This window comes from Lynx rufus, unplaced genomic scaffold, assembly GCF_022079265.1.
Source record: "Lynx rufus isolate CCGP_SWC_20201006 ecotype Redwood Valley unplaced genomic scaffold, mLynRuf1.p SCAF_8, whole genome shotgun sequence".
NCBI lineage: Eukaryota > Metazoa > Chordata > Mammalia > Carnivora > Felidae > Lynx > Lynx rufus.
The window spans coordinates 105,392,310-105,412,925 of NW_025814896.1; the positions used below are offsets into that span (position 1 = coordinate 105,392,310).

Sequence of the window (20,616 nt, forward strand, 5' to 3'; positions counted from 1 at the left end):
GTCCTGGGGATAACTAGGTATCCACCTGCCAAAGAACGAAGGTGGTCCCCTACCTCACAGCATACACAAAAATGAACTCAAAATATGTAAATGTAAGGGCTAACCTTATAAAACTCTTGGAAGAAAATATTCATGACCTTGGGTTTGGCAATGAATTCTTAGACACGACACCGAAGGCACAAGCAACAAAAGGAACACGTAGAGACAAACGGGGTTTCATCAAAAAATTTTAAAAACTTTTGTGCATCAAGAAAAGGAAAAGAAATGGTATCTGTAAATCAGATCCTTACAGATTTCAAAAGAATCTAGTTTCCAGAATATATTAAGAGCCCATACAAATCAATAATACAAAGATAAATAGTCCAACTAAAAAAACGGGCAAGAGATCTGAATAGACATGTCTCCAAAAAAGATATATAAATGACCAACGAGCACACGTAAAGATTTTCAGCGTCCCTAATCATCGGGGAAATGCAAATCAAAACCACAACGAGATACCACTTTACACCCATTACAGTGGTCAGAATTTTTAAAACAAACAGTAAATGTCTTGTTGAGGATATGGAGGAACCGGAACTCTCATACACTGCCGGTAGGAATGTAGCATGGGGAAGCTGCTTTAGAGAACAGTTGGGCAGTCCCTCAAAAATAGAAACATAGAATTACCATACGAATCAGCAATTCCACTCCTAGATATATACCCAGAAGAACTGAAAACAGGTACACAAGTGTTCATAAGAGTACTATTCACAACAGTCTAAAGGTGGAAACAACCCAAAAGTCTATCGCCTGCCAAGTGATTAAAAAATGTGATATGCTCCACACCATTCTTTGTCAGGGAAATACAAGTCAAAATCATGATGAGATACCACCTCACACCTGTCAGAGTGGCAAAAATTAACAACACAAGAAACAAAAGATGTGGGCGAGGATGTGGAGAAAGGGGAACCCTCTTGCACGGCTGGTGGGAACGCAAACTGGTACAGTCGCTCTGGAGTAGAGTATGGAGGTTCCTCAAGAAACTAAAAATAGAACTACCCTACGATCCAGCAGTCGCATTATGAGCTATTTACCCAAAAGATACAAAAATACAGGTTCAAAGGGGTACATGCACCCCAATGTTTATAGCAGCATTGTCAACAATAGTCAAACTATGTAGAGAGCCCAAAGGTCCATCGACTGGTGACTGAATAAAGAAGATGTGGTGTGTGGGTGGGTGTGTACACGATGGAATATTACTCAGCCATCAGAAAGAATGAAATCTTGCCATTTCCAATGAGGGTAGTGGAGCTGGAATGCATTATGCTAAGCGAATTAAGTCAATCAGAGAAAGACAAATGCCATATGACTTCGCTCATATGTGGAATTTAAGAAACAAAGCAGATGAACCCATGGGAAGGAAGGAGGCAAGAGAAGAGAGGGAAAAAAAAAATCCAAGAGACTCTTAACGATAGAGAACAAACTGTGGGTTGACAGAGGGACGTGGGTGGGAGATGGGCTAGATGGGTGATGGGTACTAAGGAGGGCACTTGTGATGAGCATTGGGGGTTGTAGGTAAGTGATGAATCACTGAATTCTGCTCCTGAAACCAATATTGCACCGTGTGGTAACTAAAATTTTAATTTTAAAAAAAGGAAAAAAGGGAGTATATCCATTCAATGGGATAACAATCAGCCATGAAAAGGAATGAGTTCTGATACCTGTTACAGTTAAGGATGAACCTGGAAAAAACACGCTAAGCGAAAGATGCCGGATGCAAAGGGTCACATAGAACAATTCCCTATACAAGAAATATCCAGAATAGGTAAATCCATGGAGACAGAAAGTAGACCCATGGTTGCTAGGGGTGGCAGGAGGCATGGTCACACAACACTGCCAATGTATTTAACGCCACTAAATCGTACACTTTCAGATGGTTAATCTTATGTGAGTTTTATCTCAATAAAAAAATACATTTTCTGACAAAATCCTTACAGAGTACATAAAGAACCCTTATAAATTGATAAGAAAAAGACAACCCAGTTTTTTAAATGAGCAAAAAGACTTGAACACACTCTTCACCAAAGAAGATATCCAGGGGCACCTGGGTGGCTCAGTCGGTTGAGCGTCTGACTTCAGCTCAGGTCATGGTCTTGCAGTTCGGGAGTTCGAGCCCCGCATTGAGCTCAGTGCTGACAGCTCAGAGCCTGGAGCCTGCTTCGGATTCTGTATCTCTCTCTCTCTCTCTCTCTTTCTCCCGCTCCCCTGCTCATCCTCTGTCTCTCAAAAATAAATAAATGTTAAAAAAAATTTTTTTTAAACAAAAGAAGATATCCAAGTAGCCAACAAGCACCTGAAAAGATGCTCAACATCATTAGTCAATAGGAAAATGCAAATTAAAACCACAAGGAGATACTACTACACACCCAACAGACTGGCCAAACGCGCTGGCGAGGACGCGGGGCAGCAGAAACTCTCTTCCGCGGCTGAGAGAAGTGGAATTGGTATACCCACTAACGCTAAATCCTCACCTATCTTATGACCCAGTAGTTCTACTCTTAGGTGTTCACCCAAAAGAAATGTGTCTTTTGTGTCCACCAAAAACATGTCCGTGAGCATCTATATTGGCTTTGTTCATAGTCGCCCAAAACTGGGAACCATCCACATGTCCAGCGGCAGGGAATGAGTCAATAAACTGTAGTATTAGACCAACATTGAGACAGCCTGGACAGCCCGCCCAGATGTTATACTGATCAAGAGAAGCCGGACACAAAAGAATACGTGTTTTGGTTACATGTCTATGAAAGTTCCAGGAGGCAAAACTCATCTCTGGTGGCAGAATGATGTTCTCTCCTGGGGACCGCTGACTGGGAAGGGGGGACAAGAGACTTTCTGGGGTAAAGGGAATGCTCTGTACCTTGCTCTGGGTGGTATGTACATACACAGAAAGGGCCCTTGAGCTGTACCCATGGTCCTTCTGAGTGCAGAGTGGAGAGGGGTTTGCAGGGGGCTAGGCCGGCAGTGGGGGTCGTGCTGTGACTGTCACAGTCGCCCAGCAAGCATCTCCTTGACCTGGCTGGTCGGGCCTGAACTCAGGGTGGACTCAGTCTGGGCGTCAGGTAAGGAGGGTCTTGAGGAGGTTTTCTCCCACGCCACCCTGGCCTAAGTGACAAGACTCAGGCCGAGACAGGAGGAGGGACTCATTCCGCCCGACAGGAGTGGTGGCAGAGCGGGGCAGAAGCCAAGTCCTGGCCCCCTGGCCTGGTGCTCACTCACTCCAGGCAGCAAGCTGCTCTCATATGATGCTCTGTGAGAAGTAATGGCATGTCCTTTGAAAGTCCTAAAAGGACACCTCGAAGTAGGGACACAGGAGGGCGGGAGAGGGTCATCCTAAGAACTGAAAAGTTCAGCAGCCAGATGGGAGTGAGTAAGGCATTTCCACCCATCCTCAGCCGGATGAATGGTTCGCAGGGGAGAAGGAACCCAGGTCAGGTGTTCAACACACGCCTGGCTCAGTGTAGGACCCAATGAACGGGGTGTCAGGACCGGTAGGAGTGAGCTCTGAGATGTCTGAAGAAGTCGGGGACGCCGTGGGGCCCACACTCCATCATAGAGGGGTTCCAGCTCAAGCTGAGGAAAGCTGGGGGACTTTGAGAATGAGCTAAGTCCCTTGGGGACACAGAAAGACAGGGGGTCCGGGACTGCTGGGATGAAGCAGGCCTGGCCTCTGGGTAGTGCCGGCTTAGCACCAGTTCCGACCAGCTCCCAGACCTGTGGCTTCCAGCGGTGGCGGGGGGGGGGGGGCACCTCTGAGGCCCCACTGCCACCAGGCCCTCCCTCATGGTTGGCAGCCAGAGACTCGCAGGCTGGGGAGTGAGAGGAAAGAGAAGGGAGGGCCGGGAGAAGGCAGAAGCACCTGGCGTTTTGGTCCCCACCCTCCCTCGAGGTCTCTTCCCCCCCCATGAGGAAGAGGCTCTGTCCGGGAGTGAGTCTCCGCTGTTAAAAATAACCTGCCTTTCCATCATCCCGACAGCCGCACTCTGGGACAGCATGTTCCAAGGCCCAAGACGCTCTCTAGGGACCGGAACAACAGGGCAAGAAGGGCTGTGCCCAGGCCAGGAGAGCGTGCAGACGCCGGCGCCTCACAGGCCTGATTCAGGCTCCCGGCCACATCAGTCTTCCTGCGCCTCAAGGTCCTGGGGTATTGGGTCCAGTGGGGAGAGCCCCGGGGGTGCCTGTGGGGTGCTGTGGTCACCTGGGAGGCCCACGGGACCTATAGGATTTGTGGGCCTCTCCTGGTCATCTAGAACTCCCTCCCGCCCTTGCATGGAACCCAGCAAAAAAGAGGGTGATGCCTCTTCCTACACGGCTTCCTCCTCTGCTTCCCCAAAACATCCCTGGCTGGGCCCGGAGGGAACTTTACAGGGGCTCAGGGGGAGGGGGAGAGGAGGGACTTGTATGCATGTGAAGCCCATGTCCTTGTCCTGCTCCTCTGCGGCCCCCTCCCCATAGGAGAGGAAGAGGGTAGCAACAGCGCTTGGGGTTAAGAGCCCAGGCTCGGCACAAAGACCTGGGTTCAAGTGCCGGCACACCTCTGACTACAGAGTGACCTTGAGAAAGTTACTTAACCTCTCTGGGCCCTGATTCCCTCATTGGTAAAATAGACGCTCACGGTCCCAACTTACAGGGTTGCCGTGAGGGCTAAATGTGTTCCACATGTTACTAAATGCACAGCACCTGACATGTAGTGAACATAAATAGTGTTACTGGAGCACCATGGTGAAGAGCACTGCTATGGAAAGGAATTTCAAGTCTAGCCTCCTCCATTGGCCGGCTGTGCGGCCTTGAGCAACTTCCTTGACTCCTCTGATCTTTCACTTCCCGGCCTGTACAACAGAATAGTACCACTTACCTCCTGGAGCTGTTGCAAGGTTTCTTATACAGACACTCTTCCAATGGTGCTGAGCGTGTAGGGGGCACTCAGTAAGTGTGCAAGTCCCCAGTCAGGAGAGCATTTGAACTGGGGTTCCAGAGAGGGACAGTCCAAAGGCAGGGGTTGGTGGAGGTCAGGGAGGAGTAAGGGCAGCCCCTTTGGCCCACACTTTTCCAGAAGTAGCTGGAAGCCTTCTGGCCACACACCTTATAGGCTGGGGGGTTCTTGGGGCATGCCTAACCTGGGCTCACCTATGCCCAGGCCACACAGCCCCATAGGCTTCCTGAGGCCCCTGCAGACCCATCCAGCAGGCCCCCTGTCCCCCTCTTCATGCTATCCCTGCTGCACTCAAGGGTGGGGAGGAGAAGGAGGGAGAGAGACACACAGACAAGCAGAGAGAGGCAGACAGACGGAAACCAAGAAGAGTCTCAGGATCCGGGAAAAGGAAAGAGAAGGGGAGAAGGAAGGAGAGATGAGACCCACAGTCACAAAGTGAGACCAAAAACAAAAGTAACGGGAAAATTCTGGAAATTTTGAAAACAGGAGTGACCTCTCTGAAAGGACAAAATGGGAGGGAGGGAGAGAGGGGGACAGCTGGGGAACCCTGAGGTGGGTGGGTTGGGGGGGGCTGCAGGGACGATGATGGAGCCCAGGGAGCTGGAGATAGCCTGACTCCCCTGCAAATAGGGCTTTTACCTAAGGATGGGTAATATGTTGTCATGACAACAGATGTAGCATTTAGGGTAATTACTGGTGAATAACAGAGAAGAGGTAGCAGTCCTAGCTGGTGCAGCAGCCCAGAGAGGGAGGGGGTGGTCTTGGAGGCAGCCCTGGGCCCCCATCTGCCCCTGCCCCAGCCCACACCCTTACCTCTTGGCCTAGCCGGGAACTTTCCAGTCCAAAAGTCTGCCCCGGAGCTGACCTTCTGAACGACACCCACGTCCCCAGGTTACCTAGTCCTCCCGGCAAACACAGGCACCGTCTCTGTGGCAAGCATTTCAACGTAACTTTCCCCACGACCCTCTGGGTGAGGTACAGCAGGGACGCCATATTGCAGATGACAACACAAGACTCGGACAAGTTGAGAAACTTTTATGAGGTCACATAGCAAATAAGCCAGGATCGGAATGCAGCGTTGCTCCTCCGCGCAGCCGCTCCCCAGATGATTCCTGGGACCAAGGCCGGTCCTAGGTCGGCCTAGAGACAGGCTATTCCAGAGCATCTCACCCTCGGGCATCTGCCGGAAAGGGTCAGAGATAGCGTTTGTGGGCGAGACGGGGAGGGGGCATTACAGAAAATGTTCAGAAAATGCTCTCTACAGACATTCCGTTTTGTCTTGAGATCCTTCTATCTTGTAGCTGAGAACACAGGCTCACAGAGAAGGGACTCGCCCAAGAACCCCTTTTGGTCGGGAACAGATGACCTGTTAACGAGCAGCTATCCGCTCCGGGGCTGCTCCAGTCCTGATCAAGCTGGATACCCCAGGATTGCGAGAATTTCGGGAGCTTGCTTGCACGGCGAGTGCAGGGCCTGGGCTCTGTGTGTCGTGCTCCTGAGCCTGGGGGCTTGGGGAAGCTCAGAGGCCAAGGCTCCCAGGAGGCTCCCTGCGGCCCACAGCAGCCCCCACCAGGAAGCCGTGATGTCCACAGCTGCACTTTCTGTTCGCGTCCTCTGGGCCATTAGCCTCACGTCCAGAGAGCCTCCAGACAGATGTCTACCTCAGGGCTACCAGGCTGAGGGGGGTGGGGGGGGGGGACATCCCAGCTCCCAGAGCAGGGGAGGGAGTGGCCTGGCCCTAGCCAGGCAATCGTAGGGCAGCAGGAAGCGCATGCTTGGCCTCGGCAGGAGGGCATGTTTGTTAGTGATCCCAGTCTCTGGGAGGATGAGGCTCTGGCCTTTCACATGCCTTCAGGGCTCCATGCGGTGGGCCCAGAGCCCTCCCTGGCTGGTGGCAGGGTGACAGCAGGGGCCCTCTTAACACCCCCAGGCCCATCCCAAGGGAGCCTCCTCAAGGATGAGACCCAGATCAGGGCTTCCCTAAAATAACCCCCAGCATCTAGAAAGGCTAGCCAGGACTGGAGCATGACCCAGATGGGAGGGGAGAGGGCCAAGGGGTTAGGGTTCCAGAGGCTCTGGGCTGCCTGCCACTAGGGAGTGGGGCTGTTGAGGGGGAAGGAGGGTGTGCTTGCACGTGCACGTGAGTGAGAGAGGGGAAGGGGGGCGCTCATGGGATGGAGCTGTGGTCGGTGAGGCAAGACTGAGGCTTCTGAGCCCTTCTAGAGAATGTATGAACAGACCTGGAGAAACAAAGGAAGAAGAGGAGGAGGAGAAATGAAGGCGAGGGAATAAAGGGGGCTGACAGCCTTGCACAGGGGTCCCTCCTGCAAGCTGCTTGGCAACCCTGGACCCTTTCCAACAGCCCCGGGATGCAGGCCTGTCCCTGCAGCCGCAGGTGGCACGGGACCTGAGCCCAGCCCCCTCCTGAGGACCTCGCTGCCCTCTCACGCTGCCCGGGCCGACCGTGACCACAGGGGCACAGGTGAAGCAACAGGCATTCGGCAGAGCAAGAGTGGCCCTGCACGGAGGCTCAAGGACAGCCAAGGGGACCATGACCTCCGGGTGGTCAGGGTTCGCCGCAACAGGGGCTCTTTGGCGTGAGGAGAGGAAGGAGGGGAGAGGGCCCTCCACATTTACCCTGGCATCTGAAAAGCCCTCCCAGCCCCTGGAGTGCAGGGTGGAGGGGAAGACACGCCATGCCCCCAAGGTGTCAGCAAGCCTGGCAGGGGGGCTAAGGTGGGGGCCGTGTAAACCCTGAAGAATTGTGGGGCGGCCGGTGTCATACCCACAGGCCTGTTTTCATCGCAGACCCTCACATCGCCCCTCATTCTAAGAGCCGTGTGGGTGTTGGTGCCCTATCTGGGCTGAAGCCCCCTGCAGAAGCCCTCCCCCCTCCCCACCCCGCCGCAAGGAGACCTGGGCTCGGCTGTGGCTCCAGGCAAAGCCACCCAAGTGACTGAGACAAGAGCCTGAGCTACCTGGGCCTGGTGTCTGCATCTGCAGAATGAAAGGGTAGAAATGAAATTGGATGCACAGGGTTTGATGCACTCAAAGGAATGCATGGGAAACGGGGTCCTCTGCATGTAGCCAGGAGTCTGGGGAGGCCCGCAGGTCCATGGAGGCCAGTGCCCCTCACCCAAACCCAGGGAACAGCCAGCTGAGAGACTTCAGGCCAGAGAGAAGAAAATAAACAAACAAGTTTGTTGGCCGCCTTCAGCTGTGACTGTCTCCTCCCCTTTGCCTCCTCCTCCTCCTGACACTCATCATTCTTCCCCGCTTCCTGGAGCCAGGAGACCCTGACATCCCGACTTATTTTTAGTCAGCTGCCTCTGGAGCAGGGCTGCTGGCCCTGGGCCTCACCCCGCCCTGTCCCCTGGCCCTGGGGTGCATCCTAGGGCCAGAAGGCACCTCAGATCGTGAGCAAACCCACACCCAAGCCATAGCGGGGACAGTATTCTGCCCCCCTGTTCCCCCTTCCGTCCCCCTCCTGCCTGAGACGCCAGCCATCAGTCCTCAGCAGAGCGCAGCCCTCCCGCAGGCCTCCTTCCTGGCTTCCTGCCCTCACCAAGGTCCCCCGCCCCGCCTTCCCTCCTAGAATACTGAGTGTCCTCTTCTGTACTGCCTCCCTCTGTGCTCTGTAACCTTGGTGCCGGGGGCCTCTTCCTTGCCCACTGGGTCCCCCCAGGAGCCCCCACCTCACCCCTAGGGTGCAGTGTGGTGTTGTCTCTCTCTTAGACACAGGTCCTCGAAATTACTCATCCTGGACCAGCTGTCCAGCCTGTGACTACAGCCAAGATGGGCATAGGGCAGAGGGTGGGGGGTGGAGGGCATCACCGGGGGCAGCCTCTACCCACCTCCACAGGCCCCAGAAGTTCCCCCCGGGCCCCAGACTTGTTCAATCCACCCAGCCAAACCAAAGCTATGCTGTGGGGGGACTCACGGCCCCCCCGGGCCCCAAAAGTGGCTCAGCCAACAACCAACACCCGTTACTGTTCGAGACCATCCCTTGAGGCTCTCACCTCCCACCCTCCTGCCCACTCTTCCTCCCTCCCTGGAAGGAATTCTCATAAATATGGTTTTCTTCCCCTCACCACATTTCCAAGGATATTTTAATAACCCTGGAGACTGCGTTAAGGGCAACTGGCCAACCAGGCCAGTCCTTACATTTTCACTGTTTGTCGGGCACAGTCAGGCCTAGGGTACACGGCGGACGGGAGAGTTAACCATCGCAGCCCACAGGGAGCTTACATTCCCGTAGGGGACAATGACAAGGAGCAGACAGGTAAGTGAAATATCCAGGATGCTAGCTGGTCATAAGTGCTGAGGAAACTTCCAGCAGGAAAGGGGGATACATGTTAGGAGGGGCCGGGGAAGGCTCAGCACACGGCCACACGGATGCACACTGGGGGATGGGGGCTGCAGGGTGGCCTCGTGCTCTGCAGGTAGAGGAAATCGGGCCCAAAGTCTGGAACACAGGGAGCAACACCATCCGCTCCAACCAGGTGATTGGACTCACAAGCAGCAGAATAGGCCATTCAACTGCATGGGCTGGGTGACTCTTGAACCATCCTTGCCTTCCTTTACACACTCTCGAGAGAATAAGACCTCCTAGTGCCCCTGCACCCCTTTCCCACTCTTCCTGCCCATCTCTGGCCCAGGCCAAGGTGTGCTGGCCCAAGAAGCCCCCACTCTCACCCAACCTCTGCCATGTTGCCTGGCCCCATTCCCTCTGCTGGCAACTGTGTTTCCACGTGCGATCTTCTCAGTCTCTGGGGTTCTCCCGGGCCCGGACGTTCGACCCCTGGGTCCTGCTGCTGCGGCGGCTGCAGAAATCCTAGAGGTCTCCAGAAACGGCCCTCCTTCCCGCCCTCAATGGCTCCCCTGCCATCAGGCCGGGCAGCCCTTTCCCCCACGCCCGCCCAGAACAAGGGTTCTCCCCACCCTGAGGGGCAAACGGGTTTCATCTTGCACAGCAGCTGCTGCTGTTGGAGGATGCCTGGCTGGCACTGCCTGTGGGCTTGTCTCAGTGCATAGGGAGTTCTGGGTTCCAAAGCTGACGTCTGCCATGCACACAGCAGTAGAGGGGTAGGTATACACATGCTACATTTAACACGTTCACCTGAGAACCTTCCCTTTCCAGCTACACCCTGGAAAGAGCTTGGCAGAAGCTCTTGGTGGGAGAGGCTTTTGGAGCCCAGGGAAGGAAGGGGTGAGGGAAGGTGGAAAGAGCAGACTCCCTATGCCAGAGGGGGCCATCTTCCAGGGCACAGAGCCCACCCTCCTTCCATCAGGCTGCTGAGCGGTGACTCAGGGGGCACCGGGGACCAGGGGGGTTCTACTAGCTTACCTTGAAAAGGACCTGGACTTTGAGAGGAACAATCAGACTGGCCCTGCCACTCCCGGGCACTCTTTCAGGACCTTTTCTACACACGTCTACCTCTCAGCACACCTCTCCAATCCTAATGTAGTTAACCTACCATTTGAAATGGGGGGAAACTGAGGCTCAGAGAGGTTTGGCGGTTTGCCTGAGGCCACGTGGCCCACAGGCAACAAAGCCAGGTTTGACGACAAAGTCAGTACCCTTTTCACGCTGCCAGTGGGATGATCCAACCGGTGTGCTCTCTCTCTACCTGTCCTCTCTCTGACCGGTCGCATCTAGGCTCCCACACTCCTGGACAGGTCCCTGCCACCACCTCCTGGGATGTCCTGGTGCTTCGCCCACACTGCAGGACAGTTCTCCTGCGCCTAGCTCAGCCAAGACCAGCATGGAACCTTCCAACAGAATTTCTCTAGGAAACTCTGGAAAACAAAACACAACAGAACGATTAAGCCCCCACATCAGAGATTCATTCCCAGAGTGCAGGGGCCCCAGCCTTAGGTGACTAAGGCCAACGCTGCCCCAGTTTCCTGGGAAAACGCACGCAATCAGCAATGTTGCCTGGTGCGCTCTGTGCCGGGCTGTGAGGGGAGCACAGGCACCCCCTCTGCCCTCAGCTTCCGTCGTCCGAAGGCGGAAGGCACACGCACCGCAGCTGGGGTTAACGTGGGCTTCCTCTCTCTGTGTCATTCTGGCCCTGACCCTATGGCAGCATGGTTTCTCCAGGAGCCCTTCTCCCAGGGGACCTCACCCACGTCCCTTCCCCTTCCCCACCTTTTTTTTATTTTTTATTTTTTTTTTTTAATTTTTTTTTTCAACGTTTATTTATTTTTGGGACAGAGAGAGACAGAGCATGAACGGGGGAGGGGCAGAGAGAGAGGGAGACACAGGACCGGAAACAGGCTCCAGGCTCTGAGCCATCAGCCCAGAGCCCGACGCGGGGCTCGAACTCACGGACCGCGAGATCGTGACCTGGCTGAAGTCGGACGCTTAACCGACTGCGCCACCCAGGCGCCCCCCCCCCACCTTTTTTTTTAATGTTTATTTATTTTGGAGAGAAAGGGAGAACTGGGGGAGGGGCAGAGACAGAGACACAGAGAGAGAGAGAGAGAGAGAGAGGAAGAGAGAGAGAATCCCAAGCAGCCTCCACGCTGTCGGCACAGAGCCCAACCCGGGGCTCAATCCATGAACTGAATGGTGAGACCATGACCTGAGCCGAAGTCAGACACTCAACCGACTGGGCCACCCAGGTGCCCCTCCCTGCGTTTCTTTAGACCCAACATAAAACAAGGGCTGCCCTCTGCCACGCCACAGGCGCGTGTCCACCCCCGTGCCACCAGCCCCCAGCCTGCCATGGAGGAATGTCTTCCGAGGCGGCCCTTCTGAAGTTCACGCCGGTGAGATTTTGCTGGGACATAGGTGTCAAGGGCAGAACAGCGAGGTGGCTGACGTGTGTTACGTGAGCCTGGGGTAGGAAGGGGATAGAGGTCATAGGCGCCCCCAGAGGAGGCGGGTGGGCGCCTGGTGGGTGGGAAGGGGGAGTTGCTTCCTAAAAATGGATAGGTAGAAAAAAGCAGGGGTGAAGTGGGGACAGGAAGCCACTGACTGGGCCCCTTTCTCTCCCTGCCCCTGCTCCGCGGTTCTTAGGGCAGAACCCAGGACATGACTTGAACATGCTCCAATCTGACTCCTTTATCTGACAACGAGGAATTTGAAGCCCAGAGAAGGGAAGGGATTTGCCCAAGGTCACCGAGCAATTTGATGGCCCTACTGGGACCATGACCCAAGCCGCTGGACCCTGGCCAATGCTTCGGAAACAGCTGAGGGAATCCTTCCGGCAGTCACCAGTCTTGCACCCACCATAACTCCAGCTGCCAGGCCAGCATGGGATGGAGAGGCCATAGCCTGTCCAAATTTGTAGCCAGGACAGCAGTGTCACAGCGACACCTGACCAAGGGCACCGGGGACCTAGTGGAGCCTGGGAGGGAGGGCTGGATTTAACCCTTGCCCCCCCCCCACTTTAGTGTCCAGGGACCCCAGCAGCAGGCTCAGACAGCCTCCCACGCTCCCTGTCTCCCAGCTACAGCCAGCCTGGGGTGGGAACGGGGATGACAGGGACACCGGGACTCCACACTGCCACCCACACTACCATGGTCCGGCCCTCTTCCCTCCTAAAGCAGCCCAGGGCCCCACAGGAGCAGAGGTAGTGGCATTCCATCTGAGCCTTGGCTGCCCTCAGGTTGGAGGGCCCACCCCCAGCTCCAGAAGGGGCCTGCCCCCTCCCCAGGGAAATCAAAGATTAAGACCATTGCATCCTGGGGCTGGGGCCCAGCACCTCCCCCCCAGCCACCAGAGCGCCAGGGACCCCAGAGGGCTACAGCGGGGCCAGAAATAGCCCCAAACTGCCAGGGAGGGAGGCTCTTTTTTAGTCTCTAGTATGTTCTGGTCCCCTTGCAACCACAATGGTCCATGGAGCCTGCAGGTCCCATGAAGAGCCAGGACCGTCCCCAAGGGGGAGGCAGAAGTCAGAGGTTCAGCAGGAGGCAGAGGGGACACTCAGGGAAGGGGGAGAAGCCTCTGAGGACCCGGAAGTGGGAAGGGCCAGGAGAGGAGGGGAGAGAGGAAGGAAGGGGGGGTAAAATCCCAGAGGGAGGCGGTGGGTATTAAGGGGGGAGGGCACTCTTCCTTTTAAATCACTGCTAATCGATAGATGGCCACAAGGCCACGCCAAGGGCAGGAGCCTTTGGCCAAAGGCCAGGCGAGGGTGTGAGAAGATCAGAGCCGGCAAGCCCTGGGGAGGGTGCAAGCTGACATCCAGGCTCCTTCCAGCCCTGGCGTGCTGACAGCAGCCGTCCCCACGCCGGACGGAAGGACGGACGGATGCAGGAGCACGAAGAATCCCAGAATCTAATTTTAGCTGAGTGCTCCCGCCTCTCCTGCTAACAACCGTGAGCAGAGCTTCCCACCCCTGCCCAGCTCCCGCTCTCACGGAGGTACCCGCAGGCAGGGAGATCACCCCCCACAAAGCCGTGAGGTCTCTGCTGGGGGGAGATCCTCCAGCCAGCACAGGGCAGGGGCTCTGCCGGGCTGGGAAGGCCCGAGGCCTGCTTCCCCACCCTTGGAATGTGGGTTTTCCAGAAAGCTGGGGGCAGGGCAGAGATGGAGCCTCCAGCTAGGTCAACCCATGGTTGACCATGGAGTCAACCCCTCGTGGGCAGGCAGGGACACTGAAGCCCCAAGAAGAACCAAGCCCTGCTTGGGCAGCCCGACAAATGCAGACAAAGGCAGACAAAGGCAGAGCATGACCCCGGCCTCCCCAGCACCCCCCCACCCAGTGCGATTTTCACGGGCACGAAGTCCCACAGCAGCCCTGCCGCGCACAGCAACCAGGCCCTCCAGGCAGAACGCCTGGCCGGCAGCGGAGAAGGAGAAGATCGCCCAGTACCAGCTTCACCTGGACAGAGGGCTCTTCGGGCCCAGCCAGCAGCAACCCCATCCGCAGGCGGTAGCTGAGCGAGGTCTCACATCCCGTTCTCGGCACCGCCCCCCACACACAGAAAAGGGAGGTCACGCGGAGGATGGGAGTTGCAGGGGCCTAATGACCTCACAAACTCCCTCCCCCTTGAGCTCCACCTTGAGTCTTGGAGGCAGATCAGTGGGCCCTAGGGGCACAGGTGCCTTTTGAGCAGGCGGATTGGGGGTGTCCCTCCCGCAGCAATGTTCCAAAGAGGAATTTCCAGCGGCCCTGAATTTCTCAGCAGCTGGCCCCGAGGCAGAGGCTGAGATTGAACTCCCTTTCAAGGGTATCCCCTGCGATCCAGGGACCCAGATTCTTACACGCTGAGTGAAACTGGAGGGGAGATGTCTTCCGCCGCTTCTTTAACGGCCTTCTCGGTTGGTCCCTCCCTTTGTCAAGGTCATCCTAAGACAGAAGCTAGAAAGGTCCGCAGAAGGTAGACGCGCCCTGGCGAGACAGCTCACATCCACCTGGTGAACTGCCAAGCCTCCCTGCTGCCTTCTGTCCCCCCACCCTCACCTCCAAGGTGTTTGGGGGATTATTCCTGGGCGGAGGCATGCTATACCGCCCCCGCCCCCATCTCTGCTGCTCTGAGCCCACCTCCTCAACAAACTACCCCTCAGATGGGCTCAGGGTGAAATCAAACGTAGGTGCTGTTCACACAGAACAGCAGGAATGGGGGGGAGGGGCGGCGGTGAGCCGGGGGTCCTGGGATTGAGCTCCAGCTGCACCACCTGTTAACCGTGCGACCCAGGACTCTGATCCTCAGACTCTGAGGATCTGAGAACTGCATAAAGTAGCACGACGGGGATCAGCCTAGCCCTGGCCCTGGCACGCAGCCGGCTGTCAGGGGACGTTTCCTGAACCCGTGCTGTCATTCCTTGAGTCTAGATGCTATCCCTTCAGTATGAAGGCTTGGAACGGCAGGCACGGTGACAGGGCAGCCACGTCTGCCGCCACGTGGCTGTGGGGGTGGGGGTCCAAGGCAAGCCATCGCTCCCTGGGCCTCAGTCATTTCTTTACTAAAATTCGGGGTTTAGACTGAGCTGTCAGGAATGGAAAACCTGTGAAACACATACCATCACTCACATAGTCCGCAGCAGTGACAGGCATGAGCGGCCCATCGCAGCACGGCCGCCTGCCGATTCCAGCCAGGTGCAGTTGCGGAATCCCCGAACGGCCAGCGCCACCGAGAGAGAGCTGGAACCACAACTCTTCCGCACCTGCATTTTAACGCTTTGTGGTTCGGGGGGCCCAGCCGGGTGACCTGGGGCCTCAGTTTCCTCCTTGGTAAAAACGGCCACACCCAGCAAGGTTGGGAGAATTAAGATAACGTGTTCAAACTGGACTGCCAGAAGTCCAGCTCCAGAAGGGCTCATTTTCTGCCACCAGCGCCAGAGACTGGGCAGGGAGCTCTTCCCCCAGCCACAGGGGCCTGCCTCCCACAGACCCTCAGGTAAAACAGTGTGGCCCAGTGGAAAGAGCTTGCAACTGGTGACCTCTGTCAAGCTGTCACAGCTTTCTGAGCCTCTGTTTCCCCTGAGTAAAATGGGCAGATCCTTCTTTTACACAGTGGGCATAAGGATTAAACAAGGTAATCGGACGAAGTGCCAGAAGACTGATTGGCTCGGTCAATGGAAACAAATGAACTTCTTTAATCTAACCCCATCAAGCCTCCCGGCTTTGGCGCTGGAAACGCAGACGGGTAGGAATTGCTGGGAGCTCCTCCCGGGCGAGTGTGGCTTATTTGTTTGTTTGTTTATTTTTAATGTTTATTTATTATTGAGAGAGAGGGACAGAGCATGAGCAGGGGAGGGGCAGAGAGAGGGGAGACACAGAATCGGAAGCAGGCTCCAGGCTCTGAGCTGTCCGCACGGAGCCCGACGCGCGGCTCGAACCCACAAACCGCGAGATCATGACCTGAGCCGAAGTCGACGCTTAACCGACTGAGCCACCCACGCGCCCCACCGAGTGTGGCTTTCTTACCAAGTCCTCGATGAAGCCCACTGTCCCTCCCCCACGTTCACCAGTGGTGGTAGATACGTAGGAGTCTCCATCCGTTGCCCATGGTGGAAGCCATGGCCCCAGGAAAGTGTGAATCCTGTTTATGGGAGATGGCCACCCACCACCAGACCCTGGGGCCTCACTGCTCCTCCCTCTGCCCTTCCCTCCCAGCCCTCGCGCCTCCCTGGGTCCTGCCCCTGCCCCCAGCCTGCTGGCCTCCCTGGCCCTCAGAACCGGGCCAACCTGATACGGGCCCCAGAGGCTGCCCTCACGGAGGTGGGATGGGATCCCCGACTCAACTCCTTACCCAACTCATATGGTGGCTCTGGGGCCTCAGAGGCCTCCTCTGGGAAATGAGATTGATAGCAGTGACGTCCACAGGTCCTCCAGCTCTGATATTCGTAACTGAATCTTAGCGTCAAAGAGCCTGGAGCAGAGCGGTTCTATTCTACTCTTGCCCTCGCCGAAGACAGCAGCTGAAAACATTCTGCAGAGTGACCGTCCTGCCTTCCTCCCCGTGTTCCTCCCGCCCCCCGTGGGTGCTGTCCAACTATCTCCTCTGGCCCCCAGCTGTTGCACCTGACCGCAAGGCGGGGCTGGCTTTAGACTGACTCTCAAACTGTCACAAATCCCCCAAACGCACCCTTGGCGCGTGCTGTCCTCTGCCCGAAACACCTTTCCTGTCTTGTTTCTTGGTGTACCCTTGCTCTTCCCCCAAGACCCAGCCGCAAGGCCCCCTCCTCCGGGAAGCCCTCCTTTTCTTCCCTTGCCAGGCAGCCAGTCTCAGGCTTCTCTGGCCACTCTCGTCCCACTGACTGGCAATGATAAGGGACGCGGAATGGACAAAGCAGACAGGCAGGTGGATAGGTACCAGGTACCTAGGGGAGGAAAGGGCAACTGGCCCTGGGAGGGAGCCCATGCTTACAGATGCTATTCAAGTAGCTGAGAAATAATTACTCCTGGCAGCCCTTGGGCAACAGCTTGCTTATTACAAAAGGACACAGCTTGCTTATTACAAAATATCCTTTATTGATAAAATAGCTCAGACTTAAAAAAAAAAATACCTGCATATCACAACAAGGGGGCCACAGGCAATAATTGCAGGAGTCTCCCAGGACACACGCAAGACCAGTCAGCAGATGTCACAAGTCAGCCACTCCCCTGGGCCCAGCCTCCCCAGCCTCCCCCCAAGGCAATGCCCTGGCCTCACAATGAGACTGTAAGAAGGAGCTAGACAGCCCCTCTCCCCAGAAAGGACTCTCTTTGGTCTCCTCCATTCTCTCCACCCCAGAAAGCTCTCCAAATCCGGCCGGGCCCCTCAGAGTGCCAACAGTGCCTTGGCTGCTCACCCCTACCCCCCATGCTAGATGCCCGCTGGCTTAATGCTGAACCCAGGAGCTCCTTGGAGAAGACTGGGAAACATCCTTCCAATGCTCCCAAGTCTTCTGGGTGCTAGGTCCTGGGGTTGGGGAGAGAACCAAGAGAGGAGAGGCCCCTGGAGCCTCATCAGTGGGGTGAAGCAACATGGCTGGGTCAGAGATGGCCAGCTGGCCCCCACCCAAGGTAGGATCAGTTACACATCACAGGGACCCACGTGGGGCTTGGAGAACCGCCTGGGCGCTCTGGTGGAAGGCTCCTGAAGGAGTCCACAGGGCCCTCACTCACCCGTTCCAGCCCCAGCGCCTGCCTGGGGGCCCTGTCACCCACCACAGACTCTCATCTCAGATTGTTCTGATGGGGTGGGTATTTTTAGCCATCTTGGGGAAACAATTTGCCTGCCTGATGACAAAAGACTTGTCCCCCGTTGGGGGGGGGGGTGCCCAGGCCACCGAAAACCCTCTCGGTGTCGCGGGTGAAATGTCGAGGAGCTGTCATGCAGCATAATAACTAAACCCTTGCAGGCACAAGAACGTGTTCTCGAAGAAATCCTTTAACTGAAGTAGTTGGTTCTCTCTACCATTCCCCACTTCCAGGTTGGGGTAAGAATTCCCGCACCCCAGGCGCAGAACAAAAAGTCTACAGGAAGACAGGTGGTGGTAAACACAGAGAAAGGGGATTTTTATATCTCCAAATAATCATATTTTCTGGTTCTCTAGTGCGTTCCCCCACGGAGCTCAAAGCTTTCCGCAAAGCCTTTCATCTCCCTGCAGCAAGTAGGCGGCAAGCCATTGTCGCCAGGTTTTTGCAGGGGGTGAATGCTAGTGATCAGGGATCTCCCGTCGAGGCGGAGGCCAGACCTCCAGACCACCCCACCAAGGCGAGGCCTCTGCTGGCACACACCCGCCTGCCAGAGGGGTGCCAGGTAAGGAAAACGATTCCAGAGAAGGTTCTGGCCTTTAAAGGAGCTACAAATCTAAAGGTAGGGGGAAAGGGAAGAAGGACCAGAAACAGTGCCAGGCCGTTAACTCCCCACCCAGTGCCTGATGGGGACCATGGGCGCCCAACGTGGATCCCTCGTTTCTGCCTCTTCCTCCTCAGCAGCGGGTCCTCCTGGGAAAAGTGGAAGGCTGGCTTCCTGCTCTTTACCCGGGGAAGATGAGAAACAAAAACGCCACAAGCAAGTGACCAGCCAGGGAACAAAGGGTCCTTAAGGAAGGAAAGCCCACCCATGGGCTTGCAGGGGTCTGGGGCATTGGGAGAGAAGTGCTCTATCTGGCCCAGCCTTGGCTATGTTCAGGAAGGTCCAAGCCTCATCCGTGGGCCTGTGTTCACGGGGGTAGAGAAGATGTCCCCCCACAGCCAAGCCAGCAATCGGAGGCCTCAGCTGGACCCCTGTGAACAGCACCCCGGCCCCTGCCCCTCCCAGGGGGCTCCCAAGATGAAGCCTGCAGGACCCAGGCAGGGACCAGAAAGCCCCAGGGAGGTGGCCACATAAAATAGGGCAAGAATCAGAGTGGCCCTGGTGCCGCCTGGCACCAACCCCACACGGGTGGCGGGCAGGTGGCTCACCATGCCGTCTGGGTCCACTGGCGGCAAAGGATCCTTCGGAAGGCACGGCGAAAGTCCTGGTTAAAGATGGTATAGATGACGGGGTTCAGCGAGCTGTTGCAGTAGCCGATCCAGAAGAAGAACTGGAAGAGGCCATGGGGCACCTTGCAGTGCTGTGGGCAGATGGCACCCAGGCTGTAGCTGAAGAAGAAGGGGAACCAGCAGAGCACAAAAACGCCGATGACCACGGCCAGCACAAAGGTGAACCGCTTCTCCCGAGTCAGCTGTGCCCGCCGCCGCCACCACTGCCCACTCGAGGTGCCCACGCCCCTGCCCAGGAGCACCTGGCCACGTAGTGTTGCCAGCACCCGGGACCCCTGTGGCTGCTGCAGGGGTGGGCTACAGGCGGAGGCAGGAGATGCTGGCAAGGCCTGAGGCTCACACTCTTCCTCCTCCTCCTCAGCTTCTTCCTCTGGAGATGCCCCACAAACACCTTCCTTCCGACCCTGGCCTGAGTTGGGAAGGGCCGACCAGCTGGGTGGCAAGGCAGGGGTCGCAGGATCTTCAGGGGTCTCCCCCTCCTCCTTCTCCCCAGTGGGCTTGGAGTGACCATTGGCCTCTCCAGAAGCAGCCAGAGAGGCCAGGGTTGGCATTTTGGTTGAAGTTCCAGTAGGGACGGGGCGGGGCTGCTTAGACTCACCCTCCCTAGGGCGGCCCTTGGCCCTGGGACCTCTGCGGTGGCTGCGCTTGGCGATCAGGTAGATGCGCAGGTAGACCAGGATCATGATGAGGCAGGGTGCAAAGAAAGATCCGATGCTAGAGGCCAGGATGTACCAGGCCTCTTGGTTAAGTTTGCACTGCGGGCGCCCACGAGGCTGGGGCCCCTGGTCGCCCTTGTAGATAAGCGGCGGCAGGGAGATGACAGCTGCGATGAGCCACACGGTGAGGATGATGCACTTGATGCGGCGTGGGGTGCGCTTGGAATTGTACTCCAGCGCCCGACTCACGGCCCAGTACCTGTCCAGGCTGATGGCGCACAGGTGCACGATGGACGAGGTACAGAAGAGCACGTCGAGCGCCAAGTACACCTCACACCACGTGCGCCGGAAGTACCAGTAGCCCAGCAGCTCGTTGGCCAGCGAGAAAGGGATGATGAGCGTGGCCACCAGGATGTCGGCGGCGGCCAGCGACACTAGGAACAGGTTCTGCGGGGCGCGCAGCGAGCGACTCGTCAACACAGCCAAGATGACCAGCGCGTTGCCAAAGATGGTGAAAAGGATGAGGAACGTGATGACCGCCGCGATGGCAGCGGTGGCCTGCACCGAGTAGGGCTCCTGGTGTTCCATGACGGGGCGGGACGCGGCCAGAGGGGTCGCTGCTCGCCCAGAGCGTGCTCAGCCGGAGACGGTACTGTCCTACGCAGCTAGTCTAGAAGGGGGGATCGACCCCCTGGCGGCGCACAAGGCGCTGGAGCCCCATGGCCAGGCCGAACCCGGCCAAGGAGATGGAGGGATGCCTGGGGCCAGCCACCGCCCTCCTACATCCTCTTCCACCGACACCCGGCGTCCCTGCCGTCCTCTCCGGAGAAGTTTTCCAAGTTGTCCCGCTGCCGTCCCCGCCCCGCCCGGGACCGGGGGAAAGTTGCGCCCTCCCGCTACGAAGCTGCTGGACGCACGCTGGGACCCGGGACCCGGCAGGCCCGGCGTTGGGGGGAAGGGGGGCGCGCCACCGGTTCTCGGAGGAGGCGCAGCAGCCGAGGCGCCCGCTCCGCTCGCTGGCTCTGGCCGGGAGCCGCGCCTGCAAGCAGTCCGCCGCGGCAGG

General features: G+C 56.9%; 1 protein-coding gene across 1 annotated transcript; it reads right to left on the reverse strand.

Annotated features, from left to right (window-relative positions):
- Positions 1–18,812: 18,812 nt before the first annotated feature.
- ADRA2B (adrenoceptor alpha 2B) lies at positions 18,813–20,141 on the reverse strand. The gene has a single exon (XM_047067582.1). The coding sequence runs from the start codon at positions 20,139–20,141 to the stop codon at positions 18,813–18,815; it is 1,329 nt and encodes a 442-aa protein (XP_046923538.1).
- Positions 20,142–20,616: the final 475 nt, after the last annotated feature.

Coding starts and splice junctions, on each gene's coding strand:
- ADRA2B (XM_047067582.1), bottom strand. CDS start 20,141: ATGGAACACCAGGAGCCCTACTCGGTGCAGGCCACCGCTGCCATCGCG.